The sequence below is a fragment of the Botryllus schlosseri genome, chromosome 8, assembly GCF_051294905.1.
Source record: "Botryllus schlosseri isolate E-star chromosome 8, Bs_hap1, whole genome shotgun sequence".
Classification (NCBI taxonomy): Eukaryota; Metazoa; Chordata; class Ascidiacea; order Stolidobranchia; family Styelidae; genus Botryllus; species Botryllus schlosseri.
The window spans coordinates 12,047,316-12,069,401 of record NC_137243.1 but is presented as its reverse complement, the minus strand read 5'-3'; the positions used below and the strand labels follow the sequence as shown (position 1 = coordinate 12,069,401).

The 22,086-nt window shown below is 39.0% G+C and overlaps 1 protein-coding gene across 5 annotated transcripts; it reads left to right on the top strand.

The window, feature by feature from the left end:
- The first annotated feature begins 6,939 nt into the window (after positions 1-6,939).
- LOC145445263 (uncharacterized) lies at positions 6,940-22,084 on the top strand. Of its 5 annotated transcripts, none has more exons than XM_080323435.1 (17): positions 6,941-8,013; positions 8,376-8,448; positions 8,524-8,692; positions 8,855-8,999; positions 12,767-12,885; positions 14,011-14,126; positions 15,389-15,512; positions 17,093-17,202; positions 17,581-17,762; positions 18,215-18,371; positions 18,439-18,494; positions 18,642-18,824; positions 18,886-19,083; positions 19,254-19,397; positions 20,155-20,460; positions 20,687-20,863; positions 21,457-22,084. In XM_080323435.1, exons 1-17 carry the CDS (start codon positions 7,923-7,925, stop codon positions 21,591-21,593), a joined length of 2,487 nt encoding a protein of 828 aa, XP_080179561.1. In that variant the 5' UTR covers positions 6,941-7,922; the 3' UTR covers positions 21,594-22,084. The 5 variants fall into 5 exon arrangements, with proteins under 5 accessions (XP_080179562.1, XP_080179560.1, XP_080179561.1 ...); XM_080323433.1 differs by having other exon boundaries at positions 19,254-19,427; positions 20,149-20,460; XM_080323437.1 differs by having other exon boundaries at positions 7,928-8,013; positions 19,254-19,439.
- Positions 22,085-22,086: the final 2 nt, after the last annotated feature.

Below are 22,086 nucleotides of genomic sequence, written 5' to 3'. Positions count from 1 at the left end.
TTCCACCCTGTTCTATTCCAAAAGGAACAAATAAGTCCATTACCAACGGGTAAATGACGAGTAGAAACATTGGGCTATGACATCACAAAAGGAATGTCATTTACAAACTGCATATACAGTTGATATGAACATTGTACGATATTGCGCATCATCCTGTCAACCCGTTCTGAAGCACCAACTTGCGTACTTATTGTGATAGCTAATCATCGTTCCATTGTAATGCGTATCTGGTACACCCCAGTACACCTCATCCGAGTAGTACACCCTTTAGCAATTATGGTACACCCAGGGGTGTACGATACACCCGGTTGAAGAGCCCTGTTATATACAACAGCGTTACGAATGTACTTGCACACTATATATATACACGAATACAAACCAGACACCGGTCTTTCTCTAATTCTGTGATGTAATTATCGATTTTCGTTCACCGCGAAATGTGTACCAACAGAAACTAGATCACGCACTCTATAAAATATAGGAATCCGATCCGTATAACTCATGCATTTATACATGAGCCAGCGCCGACATATTAAAACGAAAATACTTGAATAAAACAATGACGTTAGTTGAATGACTCGATAGAAAGTTGTGGCTCACATGAAAATGACTTCCTCTACGTTCGGCAGCGTTTCCAAATAATATATATACTTCGGTGCATACCACGTGCACTCGAACTTTTCAAAACATACCCGCCTTTTATGCGCTTCATTTCTGGTCATCTCCAGGTTACCTTATTAAACTAATAGCAGTTGAACATAATATAACCGTCAATAGGAACTAAGTATTATGTCTGCGAATTTAGCAGTATTGGCGGTTTTCCGACATTTGAGTGTGCGACGCAATGAAAACGAACAATTGAGCATACCATACACCCTAGTAAGGACACATCGCCATTGTGATTGTGACACATGAGCATAGGGTCTTATGAGTATTGAGAGCAATGAGCATGGAGACATTTCAGCAAGACGATGGACAACATGGGAACAAATTGGCATGGAAACACGTGAACAGAGATAGAGAGAGAGAGAGTTCTTTCTTTCATTCTTCATCTATGAAATACCGTAGGGAATATTCACAACCATTGAAGTCCAAACTTGAGATATTTTCTATAATTGCTTAACACACATTGATATAGACTGGAAGACCCGATGTGACCGTATAGACTGGGAGACCCGATGGGACCGAAGTCTGCAAGGCCGGAGTCACCCAAGCATTTTTGGCAGTAATCAATTTCCTCCCTCTGTCAAGTAGTGTAACAACGAGTAAGGAAATAGAAATAGAATAAACATAAAAAAGCATCACTAATGAAGGACTGCTTCAGTTTATTGACAGTGAGATCTTGCGCTCGGAAAATAATAACTTGACCCAAGTACACATTGTTAATATCATTGTAACATATATAATGAACCGAAAGAACAATTTCATTTATTCAAAATACATCATTGTTATCATGGGATATATTCTTAGTACTTGGATAAGATAAGTTTGCAACATAGGGGGTCAGTAACGAAGTACTTCTACTTTTTAGAAGTACTCAAGTAGTTTTCCTCTACGTCTGGTACTTACTCAAGTAGATTTTTTTCTGCTACTTCTACTTCTAATTTGTAATATTTTGTGAACTGCTTACTTACTTTTCGCTATTTTCAGTTTGTCAAGTAGAAGTAGTTTAATCCCCCAAGAAGAAAGATAGCCAAAGGAATTTCGGGGCTGTTTTCACGCAGTACCAACATTTCATTTTCATAAAAGTCATGTAATACCCAGAATTTTCGTTGCGCTTCGCGCACAGTAGATATGGAGTGACAAATATGTTTTAACGAAAGTATCGCTGAATATAATTTAGATACCGGGTTGCGTGGTTCCGTTCACACCGCATTGTTGCCGGTACCAAATATTTCATCACAGTAAGTATGGCCCCCCATAACGTTTGAAACTATCGTTTCGCAATCTAACAATAACCTATTATAGCTAACGGCACATGACGTGTCCTAATTTGGAAAGGTGGACTTTGAATTTTTTTTTACGTTAGACCTGTTTTAGCAGACCGCCGTTGATATTTTCTGGACAAAAGACATGAAATATATTTCCGCTTTTTAGAAGTGGTATTTGTATTTTTCTTTCAATTACGAGTATTATACGTTGAGTTCTAATTATAGTTTCGGTTCTTTTGTCTGGAAAACATACATGTTGATTGTTGAAGTATAAAAGCAAGTGTAGTAATGCCTTATATTTTCCGAAAATAAAGCTATACACTATATGGCGTTTTTACGATCTGCCGTATTTTTAACAAACGTATGCTAATCGCGCAAAGTGTTAAAGCCGTATCCGACACAACTTCTCCGTATTGCTCTTCGACTGAACTAGGGGCCGTATAATATGGGGGCGGGCGCCATGCCATGATATTCTCTAAAACGAGGTGTTCGAGTAAACAAAAAATTAGTATCGCATTTCCATATCAATGCTATCATTTACATCCCATGATGTGGACGACTGTCAAAAATTGACACCTCCTGGGATGCATAAATATGAATCAAGCTCTCTACACCTTCCGCATAGATCCATTTGATAGTCCATGCGAACGAATTACGATCGTTTTCACAGCTACTTACTTACTTGAGTAGATTTAAAGTCAGTCAATTCTACTTCTACTTCAAGTAGTTTTAGGTTGCTTATGAAAGAAGTACTTTTACTCGTACTTGAGTAGATATTTTCGTCGCTACTTCTAATTCTACTTGAGTAGCTTTCTTGACTACTTTGACCACCTCTGGTTTGCAATAACTAGCTTTAGAGCTCTAAACTTATGATAATAAATAGAGTACGATACTTCAGCATGTATATCTCCCTCCATGCTCAATGATCAATGCTCATGTCCCCGTGCTCACGTGACGCCATGGCCAAGGATCGCTGTGCTCCAGTGGAACTTGTTTTATCGCATGCTGATATGTCCGCGGGCTATACATTGGCATCTAATCGGAAGACTGTTATTCCGATTTGACTGTGAGCGATTTATGGACTCAACTATAAACCTATCAATATTTAAATCTAAATTCATCCTCAAGCGGACTGTACATGGACTCGTAATTTGTCGCCTTCAACTATACCTACATATATGTTAGAAAGTCTGGATTTCAATAGATGTAAGTTCAGCTGGAACGATGAAAAAATTACTATGGTGCGATTAACAGTGGTTCCCAACGTGGGCAATATCGCCCCCCAGTGGACGATTTTGAGAAACAAGTGAGAGATATGATATTCTTTCTCGCCTGCACCATCGAGATGCTTTGGCGACGGAGTTGCGATACGGCCCCATGAGGTCATCTAGTCTGCGCCCCCGTTTTTTTTTTCCTCCTCCATGCTATCCGTGATTGCTGAGCACCTAGCAGGATAGCTGCGGATACCATTTTTCGAGTCTTTGGTATGACCCGGCCGGGGATCTAACCCACGACCTACCGCTCGAGAAGCCGGACGCATAACCATTACACTATCTCGCTCGGTGCGAAAATGTTAAAACGTCCAGTGAGATATATTTGATTAATACAGTCAAAAAATGAACGTGCACGTGAAGACAGCTTATTCTGCATGTGACTCGAAAAAGAGGCAAACTCAACGGAAAGCAGACGCGGAAAAACAATTTTCCGAGCACCTAACACCTCGGAAAAAGGTCCTTTTTCAGTAAATTCACCAGCTATCAGAGTTAGGTGAATCAATTTCCCGATTGTGTGTCCTCCGTAAATATGGGAGAGCGAAAATTTGTGTTGAGATTGATAAGGGGGCGATGAGTCGAGAAAGGTTGGGAACCACTGAATTAGACCATTGTTTCTTAACTTGACCTTTAATTCAGTTTTCCAGTGTTACGTGTGGGGGGGATTGCGGCAGTGTATCACTACTTCCGCCACACAATTTTGCTGCCATAAAGCAGGCTGCATACTCGGCGTGTTCAGAAAATGGCGAAGAATAGTGTTGGGGAAAAGAGGGGCGTAGTCGACGTTAGGTAAATCCCCCGCCATCGACGATGAAGGCCCTCGTTATATAGTCTCGGAAATAATATGTTCATCTAGACTCCTCCTCCCCAGCGTCACTGATCAAAAGCCGTCATTACAGAAACGCGACGGGAAAGAGCTAGGAAAAGCGTCTACAAAGAAAGATCGAAATTCGAACACTTTTACTGTGGATGTTTGAGACACCATCCTTGATCGTTGCGACATCCTTCGACATCCTCGACGATTGGGACTATAGGTTAGTTATTTATAATATATCAACGCGCGTGGTCATTTAGCAGAGACAAATTGGACTCTAAATGAACCGAATAACAACACAACACTAATGAAATATCCCCATGGTATAGAGATGTTATTTCTGGCTGCAGAGAATCGACTGTTGCAACTTTATAACTAAGGTTGCATTTAAAAGAAATAGTGTTTTAAAACACTTTGTTTAAAACATGTTACAAACAGTGCTTGAAAAATGCCTTTTAAAAATGTTTTTCTTTCAAACGTTGTATCATTAAGCTATAACTGTGCAAATACTTTCTAAAAAACTTGCAATATGAGCCTACGGTCGATTAGCACCCGATATTGTCATCGGGTCAACAGCTATATCATGTAGATTAGGGTTACCATATTTCTCTGACCCAGATTCCGGACTGTCTTTTGCGCCCACTAGTGAATTTCAAAATGAATTATGAGCACATCATCTGTCAATATGATGTCACACTAGCAAAGCTTTGCTTATAGACCAGAGATGGACACGATCCGGTTCAGGAGTATGTGGCTGTGTGTTGTGTAACCGCGGGACCGAAACCACATTTTTTCAGCCCCTTCCCGCCCAAATAAACAATCATTTGGGCCCACCTTCGGGTAATCGATGCAACTTCTGGAGGGGCTTGCTATATGCATCTGGTTTCTATATGCATCTGTTCGTTCTATTTTTTGAATGAATTATGTCAAAAATATGGGTTCTTCCATATTACTATATAGTTTGAACGTCTTTCCGCCCACCTGATCAGAGTTAGCGATAGACCTGGTGGAGGATAATGACTTCGACAATACAGGGAGTGTACAATTGTACATCGTCAAGTCATGTTCATATCACACCGATAAGATTGTTTATCAGTTTTATACCGTAGCTCACCACGGAACTTTATAAACACCCCACATCCAGTGGTTTCTAACCTTTTATGGCCGCAACTCCATCTCCACTTTGAAAATGTTCCGTGGTCTAGATCAAAATTTGACGAGCTGAATACTACAACAAGTCAGGACATTTGCCCAGACTTACTCACGGGTTATTTTGGAAGCTGATTACGTTAACATCTTCGCGAACCCCAGAATGAAGACAAACGACCCCCACGTTTCGAACCGCTATCTTCGAATAAAGCATTTAAAGGACCTTAACCATCTCTAGGAATATACCGTTCTCCTATAATTGCGATTACAATTAGGCTTATTTCGGTAAATGAAGGTTATTCTTATTTATATTTTATTGCATTTGCGAGGGGTGATAGCCCCCATATTTAAATCAATAAATGTGATAGTAAATCGCGCGCAGCGCGACAAAAAAGATCATGTAGCATAAATATTTCCAAAAATAATGTTATTATGTTGATTTACGAAAAAAAATATTAGCCTACTTCAAGCCTTCAAAATTCCGGACATTTAGGCTTATTTTAGAAATTCCTCCCGGACGCAAGTTTGAACAGTGAAATTCCGGACATGTTCGGGAAATTCCGGACAAATGGCAACCCTAATGTAGATATAGATCATTGGTATACTGAATGGGTGTTTTAATGATGAAGACCGCCAACCGCAAAAATGCTGCATAAGTATATAATCCCGTTTAAAAGTATGTGACAGTGTATATGACAGTGTTCGAAAGCTTTTTTCGTCGAAGGAGCCATATTTTCCCTATACTTTCAATTGTCAATGTCAATCCACTATGATGTCGCAATTAAGGATTCGTAACCTGATTGCTTAAAAAAACATGAGAAAAAAAAACAATAAAAACATGTTTGAAACAAGGGCCATGTTTTAAACATGTTTGTTTCAAACTGATTTTTGTTTTAAATGCAACCCTATCTATAACGATTTATTGGAGAACCTTTAAATAAAAAAGAATACTATTTCAAAAATAGGAATCACAAATCTTTTCAGTCCCTAAACTCCATATCCCATATGTCGCAATATCGCCAACATCAGAAAGAGCCATGCATGCAACAGTAGCAAAGTTTTCGATGATCGCTATCTATTTTTCCGGGCTTGAACTTCAAAATGATGAATGGCGTCTTGCATGTGGAATGGATTAGGGAATCAAAGGACATGGTAAATAGACTATCTATATTTGGGCCAATGTATGCGTTCTTAACGGTACAAAAATGAGGTCGATTATGTTGTTGTTGTTGTTGTTGTTGTTGTTGTTGTTGTTGTTGTTGTTTTGGTTGTTGTTGTTAATATTCGGTGTTTCGACATCAATTGTCATTTTACACCAGGCCATATTGTTTGCTATGATTCCTCAGGCCCCGTTTTCCCTTTGGATTAATGCTAGAAGGCAGTAGTATAGCGTCGAGTTAACTGATCGCAGCAGTACTCATCCGTTGTGCGTTATTTTACGACCGCTCTTATCCATACATTTGCTGTCCCACAGCCCAAGACTAGGCTCGCTCAAGTGGATCGTCATTCGTCAGGCTAATGATCTAGAAAAGTTTGGACATTGCGACGTCGTCAATACATTAGTTCTACAATTTGTGAAAATTGTAATTTTCCTATTCATATTCAAATGATTATGGTCTCCATAACAAAACATACATTGTTCAGTGAAGTGTAATACGTCAATTATATGTCAATACCCAATCCAATCCGCAAACTTGAGTAATCGGCTCATTAATATAAATACATAGTATTAATAGTATTTTCAGTCGCCAGTAGCCCGCATCGAATACTGCTTCAACCTATGACCGATCTGCTCAGGCAGAATCATACTCTAATCTACTGTTGAAAGATACCACACAAATTCGAATTTACGGATAAACAGTCAATGGAGCGTTGAATATAAGTAGGAATAGTCAGCTAACCGAGGTTCACAAAAATGAATTTGTCGGACGTGCCATGTGTTTGCGCGAGTTGTGTAGAAATAACCCGAATGTTGGAAGGATCCGCAGATAGAAAATTATCATCAGCGGCTGTACAGAGCATGTAGAGTGGACTCCCGTAATGTATATATGAAGGGGGTTTCAGTAGCATGTTTAATTTGATAGGATATCAGCAGCCAATATAACAATGGCAACCCAGACATAGGCAACACCGATACTTTTGCTTTGGTAGTCTTCAATCAATCCAATTGGGATATAGAGTCGAATTCCTGAGAGAGTGTATATTCGGCTTCATAACCGATTAATAAGGACGCCGATGACAAAGTGAGCCGAAAATAGGCGAACTTCCAACTTGCACCAAACATTATGCTTATCGCATAGGGCCATAGGCCGACATATAACATATTGCTTATAAACTTACCTAGCGGCGCAATACTATAAAGAACATTTCTAGCTTAATATAGTTCATTATAGCTTATGGTATTGCTACATTATAGCTACCAGTATTCATGATTATATTACCATACAGAAGGTCTTTAAGGTATGACACGATATATTAGTTGCGGGTGGCCATTGGCCGACCATTCCGGTGACAAATGGCACCTTACATACATCACAGAACAAGACGTACGAAAATATAACACATGTAAATTAGATTAATACTTAAATCACTAACACGACTTGAAAATGTTTGCTTCCACCCCTTTTTGGATAATACAGTACGAGTCTTTTTTTAGCGTCCATTTCTGAAGTTATAAATCAGAATATATGTGAAAATTTACATCAGTAACCTAAGCTATTCCAGTGACGGCTGCAGAATATATTTTATTCGATCAATATGCTAATACCATTTATTGCCATACTGTTCGGTTTAACTTGGGCTGAGGATATTTCACCAGCATGCTATAAAGACAGAATACCCGATATGAGTAAGGATAAATTGATATTTCAATTGTAGAAGTTTGTGTCGTTATGGGGTTACTTTGTTCGCAGATGTGAAGGATATAAATTTTCGCCCTCGTGGTATTTCTACTAAAAGTGTGATAAGGTCGACAGAAAATAGACGTTTCTTCATGATCGAACGTTCGGATAGCTTTTGTCATCGTTGTGCTCAGTTACTGTAGCCGCTAACGCTAGATCAATGGGGAGTAAATTAAAATTGATAGCAAGTCTGCCGACGCAGTTTTCGCCGTAGAGATAGCTGATGGTGAAATGAGTGATATTTGCGGTTTCATTTTCGTCGCTTTCAATTTTATATCCGTTTTAAAACCCGTTCACCGTCGATTTTCAGTGGGTGCGTGGATATGTGACGACGCCTGGGCTCTAGCGACGTTTCGTACGGAACAGAACGAAGAGACGTTAATGTACGTCCGTAGCTTTAGCAAATACGATAACTGCCTTTCTCCCCAATGGTTTATCGATATGCATTACGCATTTAGATCGTTCATACATCGAATACCAAATTACCACACAGTGGATAAAATAATGGTGTCGGGATGCTACGGTAATCCAGTGATACGTATTTCGACCTCATCCTCAAATAATTCGGCTCCAAAATCTCGAGTTTCCGAAAACTTGCCAAGCAACTGGGAGCTATGGCATGTGAAGGTAAATACTGAATGTTTATAAATTATTTACAAAGGCTTGGAATGATCAGAGTCGACACGATGACACAACCGTACCAAATTCCAATAGCACAGTCAACGATGCGTACTCTGCTACACCGGAATATACGCATGCAAAAGAAGTTGATTTACTCTACATTTGCAGACGCATCGAATAATAACAGCTTCTACAGCGGAATATGGGGGTTTTGGACGCCAAGCAACGTTATGGAAAATTGAATTCTTGTTTATGAATCACGAGAAAGGTCATCGAGAGTGCACCCCGACGTTTATGTTTCACGCTCGGGCAGGTGGATATCGTCGTTTTTATTGCCTGCTTGTAGTTTACAATTTAACTTTAGTTGCTATATCGCACAGCACTGGCTTATATTGCCTATCTCTTTAGTTTAAAAGAGCGTAACTTCGTCAAGTGTGATCGACTATAAACGCCATCACCAAGTCTCTACTCAGGTTAATACAGTGGTAGGCTAAAACATGGTGTAAATAAAATGCAATGTGATCATATATATCTAACGTTTATACCATATTTCCAGTTAATTTATTAGTCTCACAAAGCATCAAAATAAAACCCAATACAACTTCACCGTATCGCCAATCGCAGGGGCGAGATCGAGTTGTGTACCTTTTTCTCGTACCTGATATAGGTTTGAGCCAGACTTGGACAACTAGATAATTCTAGTTGTCTAATTGCACTAAATTAGAGCGAAATGCCAGTAATCTAAATATAATCTAATTTGTGAACCGTTTCTTTTGCTCTAATTCTAATTTCAATCTAATTTGTGAAATGTTCCTATGCTCTAATTTTAATTCTAATCTAATTTATTGTTTTCCTGAAAATGCCTCTTTGTACCACGCATTTTGCAGCGAGTTAACAAGAATTTCCCTCTCGCGAAGGGAAATCCAGTACCAAGCCGCCATCGCCTTACTCACACCGTACAGTCATAGTAGATATGGCGACGAATAATAGCCTGCTAGCATAGTAGCTTGTAGTCTGCGAACAACATTCTTGGTTTTAAAACTTTACCTTACTACAACGCCGTGCTGACTAACATGGGCGATGCTCATGGTTACCACTAAAGAAGTAATATTTTATTTAACGTAGTATAAATACAACAAGAAATATAATGATCATAAACGTCCTTTTATTTTGAACTACGAGATGCGCACGATACCCGATAACACTTTCCAGCGACTAATGAATCGATATTGGGACTAATAAGACAAGCTACTTGCTGACAGGGCATGGTATGGTATGGAAGTATGGTATGGTATGGATCGATATTTTGGTATGGAATATGGAACAATGCAAGTATGGTATGGAATGGAAGATTTTAATCTATGGTATGGAACGACATTTCCATACTTCCATACTTGGGTGTTTTATATATTTTATCGTGATCTGTGCAAGCTTCATGAAGCGTACGTTGATCGCTGTTCAGTGTTCACGGAATACGATCGCTTTTGTTATGTGTGAACGTGAACTAATGAATGCTGTGTAGGAACAAATACACGCTTGTGCAACGGTTATAGGAGTACTTCGAATGACATGATTTTGTGATATAATAATGACAACAGTAATGTTGATCCGATATTCTATTGAGTCTAGACACGACGTCTCCGAATAAAGTCTATCGTGTGACGCAATAATTGGTAATGTTGGCTACTCCAACTACCCCATTCCTTGCTTACAAGCAATCATGATGCAACGTACTAATTGCTCAATGTGATTGATAATTTCTTCTGAAATATTGCCCGCACATTTATACTATTTACATAGCGATATATCTTATTGGTCATATTTCAAACGATCTCACATTAGGATTATAGATCACGGAGTGGGGTAGATATAGTTTGAAATTCTCGCCACGCTAACCTCAACCAAATACTGTACTAATAATCACGCAGATCGCTGCTGTATTGATCGCCTGTAGCTGGGATATTTTATGGGTGCGCCTATATTATAAATTATTTTGCGAGTATTTACTTCAAACTTGCATGCGCCTCATGCCAATGTACCGGAAATGCGATGATATTCTTACGGAGCAGGGGCGGGCAACTTCTCCAGTCAGCGGGCCGGATATAGGAAAATTAGGTACTTGGCGGCCGGATTGCTGAATGGGTACATTATTTGCGCATATATACAAGGAATAAATCGTATTCATTGAATGTATTTTATCGACAGCAATATGTCACTTCAAAGCCATTTCTCGCCGATGCAATGCGGATTTGAGAACAGCATTGTCATACGGGCGCCGCCATGTCTGCTTCTCTCTGATCAACTAAATCACGGTGCAATCCTTAATTAAGATTTCAAAGCGTTTGTTAAGTCGGGTACCTAAAATTTACCAAGATTTCAATTCATTAGGGTTGAGAACATCGTAAATACCGATAATGCAAGTCTTCTCGCTTCGACGAACTTACGCGTAAGCTCCAATCTCGCACGCTGCGCAGTGCGCACACCTATATAATAACATACAGTCACTAAAATTTTACGTTTAGGCAAGTAGTGGGGAATCTCGGCAGACTGGGGCCGCGAGCCACACTATCATGTAAGACGGGAAACTGTCTGCGAGCCGGACAAAATATCGTCGCGGGCCGCATCTGGCCCGCGGGCCGTATGTTACCCGTCCCTTTTATGGACTGTCCTAGATAAAAATCTGCTGACTATCTCATTTTGCTCGCGGAAGCTGCAGAACTAAACCTCACCAAAACAGACTCTGTAAAACTATCACCAGGAATTAGATTCGCATCATGGCTAGTTTAAGCAAAAATGACATCCGAAATATCAATAATATAGGTGCTAGAAAAGGTACTATACTATGATATTGAAGTATTTGAAAGTATGGAATATGTATCAAGTATGGTATGGAACAATGTTGCTATGGTGTGGAAAATTGCAAGTATGGTATGGAGAGAGTCAGGCAAGTATGGAGTATGGAAAATTGTCGTTCCATACCATACCATACGATGCCCTGCTTGCTGAAAGACTATCTCATCCAAAAGATTGATCTTGGGGGAAGTCCTATGCCGCTTTCTAAGCGTCTCGGTCTTGGCAGTGTCTGAGCCGTTGAACGTCAAAGCAATATGCTTAATTGCTTATTGATATCAGCTGACTCTCCACTTCATCGATATAATGATGTTGCCATCGCCGAAGCCGTTTCAGCTACTGTGGAATAGTGTTGTTGCGCAAAGGCGAATAGCTTATTTTGAAACAACAACAATAATTTGAAACTGAAATCAATTTTAGCATTCCAAAATGCTTTGTTTCGCGTTCTTCCAAAATCACAAATTAGATTGCCGGTCACGATGGTGGTGAACTCTGGTATAGTACAAAACGAGCCAAGCTTGGCGTACAAACGTTAGCCATTCTCATGCATGTTATGGGAATGCACTGTAAATTGATATGAACTGATTTTTGCTGCATTTATTTCCCATTCACAATTTCATTAAATTTCAAAGTTTTTGAGAATTCAGTAATCCTAATTCTAATCTAATTTGGCAAAAAATTGTATTTCTAATTCTAATTCTAATCTAATTTATAAAAAGCTGTGTAGCTCTACTTCTAATTCTAATCTAATTGGGAAAAACTTGTGTAGCTCTAATTCTAATTCTAATCTAATTCGGAAAAGCTGAAAATTTTCTAGTTGTCCAAGTCTGGTTTGAGCCCTTACCCGAAGGTTGTTACGGCGGCCTGCTTTGATCCTGAAAAGTATAGTACATACAATTTTTAGATCGTTAATTATAATTAGTAGACTAGCCAAGTCCTAACCCAAGGGCGCCAGATCATGAAAACTAAATTTCTGAAATGGGACGGGAAAAAGGTTGAGACTACTGGTTCACACTTTATAGTGTTGGACTACATGAAAAGTGTCCGAATCGGCTGTAGTAGTTGCTTCGCTATTATAACTTTCTAAATAACACAACAACGAACAAAGTTTCGAATCTGGTGCGAATCGTTTATGTGGCCTAACGATACAATAACTCAGCAAAATGTATTCAGACGCATCTATAATTCTACAATCTTATTGAATTATCTACGTCTTTGTATCTCACACAGGAATGATGGCTCTCTTAACTTCTGTTGAATACCCCAATACACCTATTTTCAAAAAGCATACGATCGGACGTCCGAAAAGGGCTATTACAGAGGCTCCACTTTCAAACAGATGCAGGAAGGTTAATATTCCTTATTCGCTGATTTTATTTGGTAGATCATTTCATGACTCGCTGTATGTGATCGTTCAACTTGATATTTGCATCCCAGTAGTACAGTGGTACAGTACAGTGGTACACAGCATTAGCCTTCGCCACACTCTTATTCTGTGGAACAAGCGTACCGTACACTTCCATTATAGTGAAGCGACTGCTTTATACCACTAGTCTCCCGTTTGTAGTCGAGATCGTTATGCTACTGCTTGATATATTATATGAAAACTTGTCAAACGTGCAGATGCGGTGAAACTAGTCATCGTTGGAAGTCAGGTGCAGAAGTAATGGTATATTTCAATACAATTGCAATATGGAGTAGCGATTCGATTCCCAACCATTCAAAATTACTTTAAGTGTCGGTGGAACATGAAGATTTGAAAAGAACTCCAGTGATTAGTTTCGGAATGTAGATTTGGTCGAGACGTCGCTTATTTTTAGTAGCCGATCGAAAGTGTCTATAGCTTCGATATTGTATTGTGCATATTCACGAGTAACGCAAAAAGGACTAGTGCAAAATGGGATTATTGATAAAATATTCAGTTATCGTGATACAGGGTATATTTCACGCAGTCCTAATGACAATTTCACTCGTAAACGTGATGGAAACATATCCAAAACTATACTTTCTATTTAAAAAAAATCCCGAGTAAGTAGTTTTGCTAAGCCGAAGTGGCAGTATAGTCAAAAACATAACGAATTCAGTAAATATAATGTTAGTATGCAAAACTTATGTTGGAGTACTCCAAAAAAGTATAAGAATACGTCGTTACTGACCAACTCTGCTAACCTGTATAGCTGGCGAATAATATATGCAAAAATTACGATCATTTCCATTTAAATTTCTGGTTCCGTCCGTCCATCCCTGTATCGCTATCTGCTACGTAGCCATTTCGATAAAGCCACAGTGCTTATGGGAATTGCCGTTCCTGTAGGAAATAACAGCGTTGCACTATATTTATCATGTAGGAAATTCCGGGATTACAAACAGATGTTATATATTTATGCTACAGTGCCAGTTGACTATATTAGACATCAGGTGAATGTCCAGGTAAATGTCACAAAGATCAAGAAAGTATGTCGTTTTCTTCCTAGGTTACGAAAATACCACCACGTATGGCGGAATACTTCGAGTTAAACACGACGTTTTATAACAAGTACACAAGTGCGTACGGCATACCCATTATGGCGTCGAAAATTGTCGATAAAAGGTTAGTGATGTTGTGAAGTTACTGTAACATAGGGATACCATATCTCCTCCTTTAGGAGGATTTGTTCTCCTGTTTAGGGAAATTGAAAATGTCCTCCGAGGACGTCTAAATGTCATCCTTTTCGGCAATTCGTCCTCCTTTACAGCTTTTATAACTATAGGATAATGGACACAGAGTCGAGGGAAAATCGGCATAAATGACGTGAAATAGGTATTACGGATACGTTCGAGCGGGTCATTCGGGAGTCGAATAATGTTATGACCATTTTATCAGTCAGTACCAACAGATTAACGTAAAAACTGGGTGAATCGGAAGTAAAGTCAAAGTGACGACATTTTTTTAGTCTACACAACAAGATTTCCAGTAAATATTACAAAATCAGGTGTTTTCAATTTCCGTCAACTAACTTTTCTGATTCTCCTTTCCCGATTCCAAAATAGGGTAACTCTACTGTAACGTATCTAATGCAACTGCTGATTCTTTGAGCCGCAATCACTGCTATTTTGGCTAGACCAGTGCTTTTCAACCGGTCGGTGTTCACGGTGTGCATAAAAATGTGCATGGGGTTAACCAGTACAAAGGGTGCATAGGGGGCACATGATAAACATTACACTTGAAATCAATGGTTTATATCCTGTGGGCGAAACTCGTGATTTTGTCGACCTAATTTCAGTAATCATTCTCTATATTGGCTCAATATTTGACAATTCGAACGATAGATGAAACTTATTAACTTTATTTTAGTTAACACATGCAGTTTATGTATGTACCTGACAGGGGTGCATGAGTCAGAGCTACAACTTTCAAAGGTGCACCACTCCAAAAAAGGTTGAAGAGCACTGATCTAGACAATCTAGACATCCGTAACCCACAATTGCATGAACTGGAAGACCAGTTTAAGCAATGATATTTTTTACATTCACTAACGATATTCAGACAGCATAGTCTTGGCGATAATCACATATATATAATTGGATTTTTCAATTTGAATATTTAAGGAGTGCTGATGTATTGTACAATTGGCGGTTTTAGAGACGGTAACGCGAAATAAGATTCAATTCGAATTTGTTTTTGTTTTTTGTTGTTGCATTTTGCGCAGAATTTTCTACTTTTGTTCTTCCGTCGCATTTCCAATATACCTGATGACAGAAATACCTGAGAATTCCCAACCAATAGTTATGCCACATTCCGTTGTCGGGCTTTTTTTCGGGCTCTGCTTGCAGCGTGTGCGCTTTGTACAGTGTTTTCTGTCTCGCCTTCAGAGCTTTGCAAAGGGCATGCTATACGCTTCGTGTCTTGCTTGCCGAGAGGAAAGATATGCGCGATCATCTTTTCACCAACAAAGGCAGGATAACCGTGATGGCAATGAACCAGACAGTTCCGATGGTGAGAATTAAGCCGTTATTATTGATGAACTCAATAACACTGGTCAAAAAAATGAAGAAAAAAAATTTGGCAGAACATCTAGTAGCCGTTTCTGGGGTTTTCAAGGTTGCCGATTGCGAATTTCACATTAGTTTTGTCAGATTGGCTCTAGAAAAGAAGATATTTATACCCATAAAAAAGCTTAAAATCACTGTATTTACACTTGGATATTTCACTTGCTCGAAAGTAAATCTTAGATTTTTCGACTTTTATACTGCCCATAAATAGATAATTGACTATGATGAACACTCATGTCGTTCTCAGTTATTCCATCAATATTAACATGACCTGATGCGGGAACTTTGTTTGTTAAAAAAGCAGTTTGTCAAGCCTAAAAATTGTACTTTTGCACAATGGAAATATATTTTCTTCTATACCGATTGGTCATTCTACCTAGATGAAAGAGGATTATAAAGCTATCAAGTTTTTCCCTGGAAAGCTTAACTACAATACTCAAATACTCATTCAGATTCGAATACGGACCAATAAATACAATTTCATATTAAGAAAGGTGCTCACTGCATTGAATCCCTTCTAGGATGTAGTAAATAAAACTTTTTGAAAAACCACAAAGCACCCAACTACAAACAGTTGGTCCGAGAATAGGTATCTGCATATGGAAACCTCGGAGCAAACATGACCATTAAATCTCACTTCCTGTTGAGTCATCTTGATATATTTTCTGATAATATTGTTGATTAGAGGGAATATAAAGGGGAAAGGTTCCACCAATACATCAAAGCAACAAAAGAAAGATATCAGTGCAGATGCGACGAACATATTATGGCAGACTATTGCTGAAACCTTTCGAAAAACTGCACTAAATTGCTTACAACCGAAAATAGTACAAGAACTAATTTTGCTTTAAGATAAGTTATTAATATTATATTCCAACTGATTATTTTGAATTTAAAATAGGTGGTTATCATAGAACTGATTCACATAATGCAACGTTATTTGAGTATTTAGGTAAATACTTATATACATGATTGAAGTTTATTTATGTACATGATATCCGTGAAAGTCTCCAATTATGATAAATCTAATACCCCGAAATATAACACTGTTGATGTATTTTGATTTAAAACAGGCTTCAGCGCGTCAAAATAACAAGTAGATTGAATTTCTGAACTTTATAGTACGACTGAACCGATTTTTTATCTAGCACATACAGCGAAAATATGAGATTTTAGTCAAAATAGTCCCGTGGATTATCTCCAAAAATATAGCCAATTTGAAAAAAACGAAGGTCAAATTCGGAATCAGTGCCCTTCAGAACCCCCAAAACCACTCTTACTTTGTCTGCCTAAAAATATGTGTTGACCAGTGTAATAAACCAGAAAATGACTGCATATAGTTCATGGAAGTCGCCGAGTTTTGATGTTACGTTTCAAATGAGGCAAATTTGGTTTGTCCCATACTGCATTGTTTGCATTTCAATAGCGTTTCTGATTTCGCATTGGCCCCGATAAAGATGATGTGATGGGCTCTGTTGAAGTATCAAATCATTTGATACGAGCGCTCAGACACCGTATTTATAGGTGCCAGAATTGAAATCCTATGTCCATTGGAGCGGTCGGGCTCTGGGAGGAACACTGGAAAATCCTATTACTGTTATAGGTGAAGAACATTTACTTTGTGAGAACGACAGGTACAAATTTCAAGTGATGGTTTATCGTAAAGCATGATATCCTATTCAGTCAGCCAGTGGTATATAGAATAATAATAATATAGTATCACCACTCACGCGGATAAAACCATTTCTTATGTACGATTGTAGCCTACTGTACTCAAGAGAGTTGGTTTCTGAAGACAATTAACCAATCACCAATATAGACAATCATTACCTGGTTTAACACATAGCAGGGAAAATGGGGGGGGGGGTTATCGGAACAGTTTCTTCTAGATCGTAAGCTCTACGATATGACTTTGTAACTGCAGCATGGTAGCCTATATGTTTCATAGCAAGTTTGTTATTTTTAATGGGCCATATGAAGATGCGAAATATTTTCTCTATGTCTGTTTACAGCTATTCCGCTTCTCAGGATGTTCTTATTCACGAGATAGCACACGCTATTCACGCGGTTGCTTCACGTACCGCCTTGCCCACATTGGATTTCTGGATCAGTGAGTCCTACCGACAAGCACAGCGTTTGGACTTGTGGAGAAATACTTACGCCAACACGGATCATCTCGAATATTTTGCTGAAGGTATGCAGGCGGCTGCTTACCAGTAAATCTCACATTTCTGTACCATATATCTTTTCTATCGATTGTTGTTTAATTAACTCCAAAGGATCGCCTTTATGTGTGGCCTATTATATGCACATCCGCATCGTGAGTTATTGTTCGAGCAACATCAAGAACATAACACCATGCATATAGGCGTTAGTACGGGGCAAATCTACACATTCCCCATAGTCTCCAATCGTATTATTTCTTCAAATGCAATCCGACTCCTATCCCGCTCCGGCCAAAAAATAATAAACAAATCCTACCAATATCCACCCCTGCCCTGGTTATATCCTGCACACTATTCCCTAGTACTCCCCACCCATGACTTGCACTAATAGGCGTGGTCAGTCGGAGTGAGATTACATTCTTTGCCTCCAAAACTATATTGTGCGAGATACGTTAATAACCTTGTGGTGGCTATTTTTTAGGAGTGCAAGCGTATTTTAACCAACAAAGAGAAGGTCTCCATGGTGGAGATGGCATACAGAATGAGATAAATACAAACAAAGAATTGAAGAAATATGATCCCACACTACATAGAATAATAAAAGGCATCTTCCCGTGTAGAAATCAGATTGTGCCAAGGTATCATATATATATATATTACAAGTTTATGGCATCGCGATTATTCCATGGTATACTTTTCGCGCAGATGTGAAGACCTGTCCCAGAAGAAAGGTTTCAATCATAAAGTACGAATGGATTGCAGTGAGTTTGCCCTGTGATCAAATGTATACCGTGTATTAAATTAGGTAGTTTGACATATACACAACACTGACCATTTGAAAGGGATATAGATGTAACACACCAAATCAGCGAATTGCCATCGTAATAACGGTGTTTTTCGTCACTTAGAACACGAATCAGTTGCACCACCAATAGCAGACCCCTGCAAGGACGCGAATTGGTCTTGTAATTACTGGGCCAATGTTGGCGAATGTACTAGAAATCCTGACTTTATGCTTGAATACTGCAAAAGAAGTTGCAGCGTTTGCACGCCTGACAGCGCGACAATTACAACTTCATCCGCTGAACAAGGTATGTCAAAAATATATACGTCGTTTTCGTACATATAATCTTGAATATGCTTACATTCGAGATGATGAAGACCGTGAACCAGAACGAATTATGACGTCAACTATAAGCTCATCGCAGTCGCCCGCAATGTGTAAGGATGAACACGAGGACTGCCCTTTGTGGACAACTTATTGCGAGACACTTCCTCACATAAGAGTGCAATGCAAGTTGTCGTGCGGACGGTGCTACTCTAACTCGCAAATTCCAGTCTATTCGACAGGTCAGATTTTGGGAAAACAGACTTAGCAATTTGTAACAAACATCTATTCTGCATATTAAGCAGCAACGTAGCACCAACTTTCTATCATTCATCATCCTATATGAATTCCACCAGATGTAAATTCGTCACAGCGTGTGGTACTGTGCGTGATGTATACACTTTCTGTTCAGTGCAGTCTTATATCACAAAGACGAAGAAACCTATGTGTGCTAACAAAGATGTCGGATGCCCATATTGGGAGTCCCATTGCTCTTCTCTGCCTCACATAAGAGATATATGCCCCAAGACTTGCAGGATCTGTGAAACTGCCACAAGTATGACCGTTGAATCCAAGAGTCTTGTATCTACACCTACAGGTAGATCTACTTTGGTTGGGTCCAATGATAACCAATATGCAAAACTTAATTAAACTCCGCTTCAAAGTATATGGCCCAGCACATAACATTTAATGTTTTCCACGACAATGGTGCAGTATAGGGTGGTTCATGCTGATAAACTACGCATTACATAGTAATATGCAACCGAGTGCTCCAAGATTAGATTGTACTGGAGGCAAGGCCGTAACTGCCGCACCCCAAACCCCCAATTAGGGGGAGGGGGCAAATTATTTCGCATATCAACTTAAAATATATATTATTTTGTGGGAGATTTCGTACAACTTCAAATTTCGCACACTCCATTTGATACTGACTGGTGACAGTGGTGAGTCTCTATTTAAACGTTCGTAAGAACTAAAATTATACTGGTACGATACGGTACGTTACCGTGCTTTGAACGCATAGCGATAGCAGTACCAACTACATACATGAATATACATCACCTATCTCCTTCGGATGGTCTAGCTAGCTATAGTCCTATAGTGATTGGTTTTGGGCTACGAATGCGTGCGAAATAGGCCGATGGGATTTTTGTATCTTGTATCTTATCGACTTGGTGAGATAGTGACACAATCGGTGCGAGTTGCTGCTGGGATAATGCCACTACTCAACATATATAATAAATGGTTGTAAACGGATTGAAGTGTAGGTTAATTTTAAGAGTAGCTGCATTTCATTTTTCATCTACTTTCAGCGGCGGAAAAAGCGGCACGCTGCAAAGATAAAGGCAGGAATTGTTATCTAAAGAAGACGCACTGTGCGAAGATCTCCGTTCAAGAACGTTGTCCAGTGACTTGCGGGTCGTGTGCTTCATTACAACATAACGATGTGACAACGGCAACATCTACACCGTTAACCTCGACCACTACGAAAATTCGGAAGCCACATTGTAAAGACAGACGCGAGAATTGCTCTTCGTGGGTGCATAAATGTTACAAGCCGTACGCGAAAAAGAACTGTCGATTTACGTGTAGCTTATGTGACAAAAGAAACAAGCCGAGTAAGTAAATCTAGAATAACTTTACACTATCGCCTGTATACTAGACTTTGCCATACGAATGAGTTGCGTTGGTGGATTTGAAATGAAATGCTATGGTTTTATACTACATTACGTACAAATTCCGCTATACCAAATCAATATCTTCTCTACGTTGTAGGCCTACTGGGCTATGTAAATCGCTTGTTTAGTGATATCAATAGTCATCGTACCCTAAAATCCTTTTCAGATAACCAACTGAATCAAGATGGCTCCCATGATACAAAAGTCGAGAATTGTACTGATAGATCCGAACACTGCAGCTTTTGGGTGTCCCGGTGCTCGAATAACCGATACGTCAGTAAAAACTGTCGCAAGGCGTGTGGCTTCTGCCAAGGCCAGAAACTATCTCATGAAATCGAATCTGGTGAGGAAATATTTTTGCATTAGGGTTGTTCAAGCTTTACTGACTATTCGATAAAACTGTTAGGTTGAATAAAAAAAACGCTGCGCACCAAATTTGGCTCAAGTCCAACGTGTAACAGCGAATCTATAGGAGTAAAAATATCTTAAATTTACCAGAATTTTTTTTTTCAAATTTCACTTTCAACCCCATGAAATTGTTGAGTTGTCTAAAATCCAATTTTTCAACAAATTTGGCTAATTCCAACCAGTAGCAGCGAAGTAATCAAGGCACAAAATTTTTGATTTGGAAAAAAATAGTATTTACGGAGGCAAATTCTTTAATTATGTATTAATTTTGCTATGTAGAAAACCTAACAATTCCATGTGGTTGCCAATAAAACTTGAAGAGTTTTTAATTTTTCGATATTAAATGTAAAATTTTCAATTCTACAACGCTACAGGTTGGATTTGAGCCAAATTCGGTGTGTAGCGTCTTTGTAGCCAACCAATCAGTTTATAGCCAGTAGACAGTTACTTTTGAAAACCCCTACTGTGCATTGATTTAAATGGATGTTAGCAATACGTTATCAATGTCAATGCATACTTTCGGTATAGGTGGGGACAATCGCGACGAGGAAGGAGTTTGCAGTGACTCGGACGCAAATTGCGGTAGTTGGACATCGCACTGCACGAGTAATCGATACGTGAAAATTCATTGCAAGCTTACTTGCAATACGTGTGGCGTTGAGTAGAATGACGACATTGATGTTTGCAACATCCAATCAACAAATCACCTGTATGACTAATGAGCGTATCCTACCTGATTTTACAATTCATATCATAAATATCATGCACGTGTTGAAACAGGCTGCAATTTACGATACCTAATGTGAGATGAATAGCTACAAGTCACTTTTTTGCGATGCCGTAATGACTATCAAGAGATGAACATGGAATCTGGATTTGAAATTGTAAATTTGAAGTTACGGACTAATTGGATTTCGATCCAAGATTTTTCGAGATCGGGTCAGGTTCGTGCTGGAGCACGGAATTTTAAAATGAATGAATGTTCATGCGAATCGATCGCGACGATATTTGTGTTATTGCGAGGTGTGGTGTATGTTTTACTGACTGCACTATGTCGTTTCGATAGCTATCATTTCGTTTCACATCATATTGTGCACTGCGTGTCTTGGATGGGTGAAAATGTGTATTGAATTTTCATTAAATTCACTCAACCCTATT

Bases quoted from the DNA above. Each gene is read 5' to 3' on its own strand.
- LOC145445263 (XM_080323433.1), top strand. From the start codon at position 7,923: ATGCTAATACCATTTATTGCCATACTGTTCGGTTTAACTTGGGCTGAG. The intron at 18,825-18,885 runs GTATGTCAAAAA...CTTACATTCGAG, and splicing joins AACTTCATCCGCTGAACAAG to ATGATGAAGACCGTGAACCA. The intron at 20,864-21,456 runs GTGAGGAAATAT...CTTTCGGTATAG, and splicing joins ATCTCATGAAATCGAATCTG to GTGGGGACAATCGCGACGAG.